At 58.4% G+C, this 8,070-nt stretch overlaps 1 protein-coding gene across 3 annotated transcripts; it reads left to right on the forward strand.

The window, feature by feature from the left end:
* Positions 1-2,381: 2,381 nt before the first annotated feature.
* Positions 2,382-7,953, forward strand: FGF17 (fibroblast growth factor 17). Of its 3 annotated transcripts, none has more exons than XM_053578297.1 (5): positions 2,382-2,475; positions 2,642-2,678; positions 5,656-5,833; positions 6,071-6,177; positions 7,181-7,953. In XM_053578297.1, the coding sequence occupies exons 1-5, from the start codon at positions 2,441-2,443 to the stop codon at positions 7,472-7,474; spliced, it is 651 nt and encodes a 216-aa protein (XP_053434272.1). In that variant the 5' UTR covers positions 2,382-2,440; the 3' UTR covers positions 7,475-7,953. The 3 variants fall into 3 exon arrangements, with proteins under 3 accessions (XP_053434272.1, XP_053434273.1, XP_053434274.1); XM_053578298.1 differs by having other exon boundaries at positions 5,689-5,833; XM_053578299.1 differs by lacking the exons at positions 2,382-2,475; positions 2,642-2,678 and adding an exon at positions 3,835-3,889 and having other exon boundaries at positions 5,689-5,833.
* The last annotated feature ends 117 nt before the right edge of the window (positions 7,954-8,070 follow it).

Below are 8,070 nucleotides of genomic sequence, written 5' to 3' on the forward strand. Positions count from 1 at the left end.
TGCCGGTGGGGTCCATGTTCACACCAGCTGGGCTGTTTGGAGGAGCAGGTGTGAGACAGCCCCAGCTGGGGGGTGTTGAACTTGGCACTACGGGGTGGGGATTCACCACTGCAGCCTGGGCTACTTCTCAGTCCCTCAGTCTCTCATCACCTCCTGCACCCCGTAAGTGTTGGGGAGCTCTACCTCTCTCCCTTTTGCCCCAGATCATTCCAGTAAGGCAAAACGTCTGCCAGAGTTTAGGTAAACTGAGGCTGAACCACAATGAGGGTCCTTGCCCCTTCCCCTTCTCTTGGGGCACTTGCTACTTTCCTGATCTCAGTTGACTCTCATGGTGACCATTTAACCACATCAGTGGTGGTGGCCCTTTCCATTTTATAAATTGGAAACATGAGACCAGAGAAGTGAAGGGCCTTGCCACAGGTCTCACACCCTCGGGATAAAGAGAAAGGTTCTTGGAGCCATCTTTCCCCTTAGGGCCCACCACTGGCTTTCCCATGGTGTGAAGGAACAAGCCAAGTCAGAAAGCCAGGCCTGCAGGTGCCACATGGGGAGAGACAAGGGGCCAAAGATATCCCACCTATGAAGACTGATCCCACAACAGAATGTCTTGATGAATGTTACTGTGGAGATCCAGGCTGGCAGGTGGACAGCAGGCCCTGTCCCCACTGATAGGAGCCAGGTGTTCAGGATCGGAGGCCCAATAGCCAGGGAGCCCCCATAGCCCAAGGTTGCCCCTTTCCATTCCCCAGTGGACATCTCCAGCATGGACCCTGAGGCCTGGGAGGTTGAAGCAGAAGATGAGTCTCTAAGGTCCCTTCCAGTTTGGATATGCCCTGAGCATGACTGCAAAGCTCTCCCCACACCAGCTGGCTCAGTCTGGGCCTATCCCTGGGCCCCCTGCGGCAGCTTTCAGGTGTCTATGGGGGCAGGGGTGGCAGACCACTTTGTGGATTGATCTAGCTCAGGAAGGTGAGAAGGAACCTGGAGGTGAGAGTTTCCCCCTCCTAGTCATCTCTCTAGGTAAACAAATCCACATCCTCTGCACTTCCCCTTCCCAGCCTGGGGGTCTGAGAACTCCAGGAGCCCAGGGCTGAGCTCTGGCACCTTGGACCTCAGAGCCCCCCCCCCCCAAGCCCACTTGTAGTCACCAGCTACAGGACCTCAGATATTGCCATTAATCCCCTACACTGAAAACTTCAGGGTTGGGCCCTGGAGGGGGGTGCACAATCCATGCAGAATGGAAAGAACATGGACTTTGGAAGCTTGGTTACTCCATTCACTAGCTGGGTCATCTGAGCAAGTCACCGGCCATATGCCTCAGTTTGCACCTCAGGGCAGCAGCTGGCAATCTACAGAGTCATGTGGGACTGAAGGTCATATGGAAAGGTTGGCAGGTGCTTCATCCCAAGCAGCTGCTGGGGACAAAGGAAGGAGGCTCTGAGCTCCTCTCAGCTCTGAGAGGCTTCAGGGATGGCCACTGCAGGAGGGAAGGGGAGTGGGGCTGGGGAGTGGGCAAGGTCCAGAAAGCATGAGTTTTGAATCCTGCTGCGTGCTGCTGTCATTTGGCTCCCAGCACCCTGAGGCATTCCTGTCCCCTTTCTCTGAGGCAACTACAGAGGCTTAGAGAAAGGGGGTTTACATCAACACAGGCCAGCTTTTGCACCTCGCCATGGGGATTCTCCCAAGTCTCCAGCTGCACCTTCTCCCCACCTGGTCCAGCCTGTAGAGCCCAGTATTTGCTGGTGGTCAGACAGCCTTAACCCCTCCTTCCCAGTGACAGGGGTGACAGAGAGACAGTGCAATCCACAGTTCCAAGCCCAGCCTACCCTTGCCCCCTAGAGAGAGGCTCCTCCTTTTAAGGCTGCTTCTAGGACTTTCCACCCCAGAGCCAGAACCAGAACCAGAGGCTGCAGCCCGAGCTCTGCTGATACCTGCAGCTCACCCTTGGGGACATGGGGAGCCAAACCTGAGACCTGGAGAAGCTGACCCTGAGTGAGAGGAGGGACCCTGCCTGCAGCACACCCCACATGGCTGAGAGTCTGTGAAGGTCCAGAATAGAGCTAGAGTGGGGACGGCAGGGCCAACACCTCCTCAAGAGGGCCCCCAGCTTGCCCTTGCGTCCTTGCGAGGGGCAGCCCATGGGAGGCTGGCAGCCCAGAGGGCATGAGCGCACGCCCCCACCGCTTTGTCCAAGCAGCCTCACTGGCCGGGAAGGTGGACACCTCACACCTCAATCTCCCAATTACGCCCTCCTCCCCCCCCTCCTCCCCCTTCTTCCCTCTTTTCTCTCCTCCTCCTCCCCTCTCTCCTCCTCTCCCCCCTGAAAACCTGTGGCTCGGAGAGACCTTGGCTTCTCTGGGACTCTACCCCTGGGGACTGCCCACATCTGCTCCTGAGTTTGGGGGCAGGGGGGCTACGGCCTCAAGAACTGTCTCCAGCGATGGGAGCCGCCAGCCTGCTGCCCAACCTCACGCTGTAAGTGTGCTGCCTCCTGGGCAGAAGTTCGGTTCCCATTCCAGTCCTTCGGGCAGACTTAATCTCCCCAGGACCCCCATGAGAGCTGTGAGGCAGGGGCAGGGCTGGGTGCACTCCCAGGCTCCCCCAGGGGCCCACAGCGGGGTCTGCCTCATCTCCCACACAGGTGCTTCCAGCTATTGATTCTCTGCTGTCAAACTCAGGTAGGCGGCACACCCACCGGCTTTCCCCATTTCCCACCCCACCGGGGGCAGTCTCCTTTCAGGTGGACAGAGGCAGGCTCTGTCCTCTCCCCAGGTCCAGGAGGTGCTGAGGTTTGGAGGGTCAGCCGTGGGGGGGATACGGGAGGGAAAGGGCCAAGGCAAATGTGGGGGTTTAGGTATCTCACTCCTCTCTCTGATCATCCCCCCTACTTTGTTTCTCTACCCATCCCTCCACTCTGGGTCCCCCGGAAGGCTGGTGCACGGCACTCCAGACTTGAGGGGTGGAGCCCTGGAGTAATTGAAAGCAGGTGGAGGTGGTGGCTCAGGTGAGACTTGTGCATGCAAGTCCCTGAAAAGACAGAATTCGATGCAAAACCACTTACCATGTTCCAATCACCACCCCACTCCCACTGACATGGATGCCCCGAGGGGGGTGTCGCATGGGTGCAGTCAGAATGCCCAGCCAGTGTAGGTGGTCCCAGCTACAGGGCGACGAGGTCAAGCCCAAACAGGTTTGTTTGGGGCAGAATTCGGGGTTTGCTTCTCCACACTCCCCCCATCCCAAGTCAGCTCCCCATCTCCCTCCCACGCATACCTCCCACCCCGCAAGTCTCAGCCCCCTATGCGAGGCTCGGTCCCTTTTTGTGATCCTCCATAAAAGTGCAGCTATTAAAATGCACTGGTCCAGAACCGCTCTGGGGAGAGATGGCTTGGCTTTCCCAGGCCAGAGGCCCACTTCTCTTCATATCCAGTGGGGACTTTTTTTGAAGGTAAATGCCTTTTCTCTGGGAGAGGGAAAGGGGCTGCCTTTGAAGCAGTGGGGGGGTGGGAGAGAGAGAGACAACTCCCCCCCTCCCTTCCCCCTTTTGCTCCAGCCCCATTCCAGGCCTTTTGCTTCACACATCCAGGGAGAGCAAGAAGAAAGCCCCCAGCCTGGCTGGGAGGGGGCTGGGGGTGGGCCCAACCTGTTCTGGAAGGGGAACTAGCACAATAGTGCGGCTGGCCGGGCGTTTATGGCCTGGCTGAGGCCCCATTCAGGAATCGGGGAAGGTGGCAAAGCTGTCCTTTCCCCCTTGAAGTGCCCCCTCATCCCCCTGGGGGGGGCAGCAGGCCGGACCACAGCCATGCTTGAGGGGCCGTCTGACAAGCAGCTGTCTGCGCGGTGGAAGGGGAGGTCCCCCCACAGCGGGAACATGAAAGGGACAGGCAAGGTCCCGCGGGGAGAGGGACTTGTGGGCTGTGGGCTGTGGGGGGGGCGTGGGGCTGCTTTTGTGAAAGGCTTGAAGGAGGACAAGGAGAGGTGGGGGCTTGGGGGCGTCCCTCTCTGCTCCTGACCTGGAACAGCCAGAGGAGGCTGCCCGCCAAGAGGGGCGGTGCCCTGAACCTGGGCCAGGAGGCGGGGTGGGACAGGCAGGACCCCACCCCCTGGCAAGGAAGGCCACTGAAGGGCAGGTCCCCCACCCCAGATACCCACCTTGGGCAGATACTGCCCTTGTCCTGGGGTCCTGGCAACACTCTGGTCTACAGAGTGCGGTGGCTAGAGCCAGGGTGCACAAGAAGGGTTAACCTGCCCAGGTTAAACTCAAGCCTGCTGAACTGCTCCCTCCCACCCCCTTCCTAGGACAGAGTGGCCCCAACAAAGGCCAGTCTGGGTCTAGATCTGTCCAGATGGCTGGGATTGAGGCTGGGATAAAGGTGGAATTAGGGATTTGTGGCAGGGCAGGGAATGACTGTGCCAACACGGCCCCCCTAAGCAGGATCCAGGTGGAGACAGAAACAAAAAGAGCTGGAGCCACCCCCAGCAGTGGGCAACCTCAGTCCTTGTGCGTCTTGGTAGAAAGCAGGCAGGAAGGAGCCTGCTTCCCTGCCACTCATTGTTACAGATGGGTAAGGATGGAGGTCCAGCTCAGAGAAGGTCCTTGTCCTGGCTTTGTACAGGGCCTGGTGGAAACTCTCCACCCTGGGAAGCACTGTGGCAAAGGAGGCTACCACAGGAGCAGACCTCCCTGCTGCCTCTGCCTCCTTCCTTAGAGTCAGGCCCCAGTCCCAGCCCCTAGGAGAGAAGAAGGCTGGAGCAGGGGCTGCTCCAGGCCTGAGCACCTAGTGTGAGGCAGTAAGATGCACGTGGGCTCAGGTTCCACGTCAGTGCTGTGAAGAGATGTGACCCTAACTCAAAGAACCAACCAGGCCATCTGCTCTGCCTGTATGAGCTGGGCATGAGGTCTTTTTTTTTTTTTTTTTTTTTGTAGAGACAGAGTCTCACTTTATGGCCCTTGGTAGAGTGCCGTGGCCTCACACAGCTCACAGCAACCTCCAACTCCTGGGCTTAAGCGATTCTCTTGCCTCAGCCTCCCAAGTAGCTGGGACTACAGGCGCCCGCCACAACACCCGGCTATTTTTTGGTTGCAGTTTGGCCGGGGCCGGGTTTGAACCCGCCACCCTCGGTATATGGGGCCGGCGCCCTACCGACTGAGCCACAGGCGCCGCCCAAGGGCATGAGGTCTTTCAAAGCCAGTGAGGAAATCTTGTGTCCTGGCTATGGAAGCCAAGATCCTGGAGTTCCGGGAAGGTGGCAGGCTCAGATCCAAGAGGCAAGGATAAGGGTTTCTGTCCTTGATGAGCTTTGTGCTCCTGTGTGCCCCTCCATATACATGGGGATGACCCCAAAGGCTCCTTCCAGCTCCCTGAGTCATGATTCCAGGTCTGTGCTGAACACAGGTATCACTAAGGTTCTCCAAGCCTAGGCAGCCACTAGTCCCCTGCTCCAGGCTGGGTGCAGAGCCAAGGGGTCATGACTGGCTCTTCACCCAGTGGCCTGAGGTCATAGCCATATGCCCCCTTTACCCTGCACCCTCTGCTCTATAGGACAAGTGGCTTCCCCTTCCAAACTCATCTCCTCTCCCCTGTCCCCTGAATGGACCAGCGGTGGTGTCACCCAAAGCAAATTGACATTATTTTTCCCTTGGTAATCGCAAAGGGGGAGAATCACCCGTCTCCTAATTTTAACCAGTACGTGAGGGACCAGGGCGCCATGACTGACCAGCTGAGCAGGCGGCAGATCCGGGAGTACCAGCTGTACAGCCGGACCAGCGGCAAGCACGTGCAGGTCACCGGGCGTCGAATCTCTGCCACCGCTGAGGACGGCAACAAGTTTGGTGAGAGCCGCCAGGCTACCCACAGCCCTGCCTGGCGTCACCTCCTCATCCATCCCTAGATCCCGGGTAGGGTTGAGGGCCCCCAAAGGTCTGCTGGCTTTGGGCCTGACAGTTCTCAATTCCCCTTGCCTGAGGTTGAAGGTCAGTGTTGGTTGGTGGGGGGAGAGCTACCGCACTCCTGGGCCAGCAGCCCTGATGGAGGATGGACAGAAGCTTTTCTCCCCTCCCCCATCACAGCTAAGCTCATAGTGGAGACAGACACGTTTGGCAGCCGAGTGCGCATCAAAGGGGCTGAGAGTGAGAAGTACATCTGCATGAACAAGAGAGGCAAGCTCATCGGCAAAGTGAGTCAGCCCCACGGGGTGGGCACACGCTCCCCTCCACCGAGGCCCCCATCTGGGTAAAAACGGGACTCTTCGCAGGACTCTTGACTGAGTCCACTCTCCACCTGGCCACTGGGCTGCTCTCTGGTTTCTTTATTTAAATGCATCCTGAGGCTCTATTAGCCCTTGGAGGGGACGGGCTGGCCCACAAGCTCTTGGCTTTGATTTCAGGAGTACTTCCTTCAGCATCAATCAGTAAGAATTTTAGCCCCGGCATGAAGCTGCAGTCTGTGGGGAAGGCAAAGGGCGGATGAGAGTTGAAAGTTGGGGCAGGCATGTAAGACAGAAACACCCCCAAATTCTGTGGGGTCCATAGGCGCCAGCCACAGTGATGAACAATAAGCACCCAGGATGAGAGTACTGCTCTGGTGGTGGGTCCAGCACTGCTGAGGACGCAGAACTCCATCTCCTTTGGAATCAGGAAAATCTGGTTTCTGTTGCTCACCAAATAATGTCTGATCTTCGTCAAGCCTCAGGCTTCTTGCCTGTAAAAATGGACACAGTCCCCAGGTTGTCAATAGGGTCAGAGGGGCAGCTATGTCTGACACCTTTATTCTTTTCATCAGAGACTGTCACCTCCTCCTCCTCCTCCTCCTCCAGCAACACCACCCAGACCGCAGGAAAGATCTCAGTACTAAGGGCCCCCTGGGCATGCACCCAACTGCATAAGTATCTTGATCTTTAAGCTCCATCCCCAGCAACTGAGGCTCAGCCAGCGTGGTTAAATCCCTTACTCAAGGTGCACAACTGCCAAAGGACAAGCCTGTGTTTTAAGTTCAGACCTGACTCCAAGCAAAGCTGGTTCGTTTTTGCACATGTTGCCTCTCTTGCGAGGGCGCCCATCTCTGGGGCAGAGTTCCTTGGCTATAGTCTTCCCTCCTCAGTCCTGTGAAATGGGCCCCCAGAAGGCAGATAAACCAGGCAGGTGGGTGGCCAAATTCCCTTCCTCTCCCTTCTCCTGCAGCCCAGCGGGAAGAGCAAAGACTGCGTGTTCACGGAGATTGTGCTGGAGAACAACTATACCGCCTTCCAGAACGCCAGGCACGAGGGCTGGTTCATGGCCTTCACGCGGCAGGGGCGGCCCCGCCAGGCCTCCCGCAGCCGCCAGAACCAGCGAGAAGCTCACTTCATCAAGCGCCTCTACCAGGGCCAGCTGCCCTTCCCCAACCACGCCGAGAGGCAGAAGCAGTTCGAGTTTGTGGGCTCCGCCCCCACCCGCCGGACCAAGCGTACTCGGCGGCCCCAGCCCCTCACGTAGTCTGGGAGACAGGGGCAGCTGCCCCCAGCAGCCTTCAGGTCCCCCATCCCTTCCTAATCCAAAGACTGGGCAGGGGTGGGAGGAGGGGAGCCAGCTTCCCCCCTACCCTGAGGACGGGAAAAGGGCAGGACTGCCAAACCAACAGGTTGGCTGCACCGGCCAGGGGGCGGACCCTAAGAGAGGAACTGTAGAGACACCCCAACCTCGGGCACCAGCGTCCAGGTGGCTCCCTGAAACCCGGGGAAAGGTCAGTGGATTTGGAGGCCTCCCAGACACCTGGAGGTGGCTGTCCTCGAAGTCGGCTCCTCCCGGCTGCCTGGGCCTGCCCCCAGTCCCCCAGCTCAAACTGGCCAGACAGTAGGAAGGAACTTTGGGGTTTAAGGGGGAAAAGGAGGGAGAAAAAAATAAAAGAGGGTTGGCCATTCCTCGCATTCCACGACCTGGGCCTGCACCCCCACCCCCGACTCCCAGCACCAGAATAAAACCGTCTTCCTGCAAACGGGTTATCTGAAGCGGGGTGGGGGATCGACTCCCCGACTCTGCTCGTCGGAGAGGCCGGGGAAGAGCCGCGCTAGCCGCGGCAGCCTAGCGCCTGG

The sequence above is a fragment of the Nycticebus coucang genome, chromosome 24 (assembly GCF_027406575.1).
Source record: "Nycticebus coucang isolate mNycCou1 chromosome 24, mNycCou1.pri, whole genome shotgun sequence".
Classification (NCBI taxonomy): Eukaryota; Metazoa; Chordata; class Mammalia; order Primates; family Lorisidae; genus Nycticebus; species Nycticebus coucang.

Bases quoted from the DNA above. Each gene is read 5' to 3' on its own strand.
- FGF17 (XM_053578297.1), top strand. From the start codon at position 2,441: ATGGGAGCCGCCAGCCTGCTGCCCAACCTCACGCT. The intron at 5,834-6,070 runs GTGAGAGCCGCC...CCCCCATCACAG, and splicing joins TGAGGACGGCAACAAGTTTG to CTAAGCTCATAGTGGAGACA. The intron at 6,178-7,180 runs GTGAGTCAGCCC...CTTCTCCTGCAG, and splicing joins GAGGCAAGCTCATCGGCAAA to CCCAGCGGGAAGAGCAAAGA.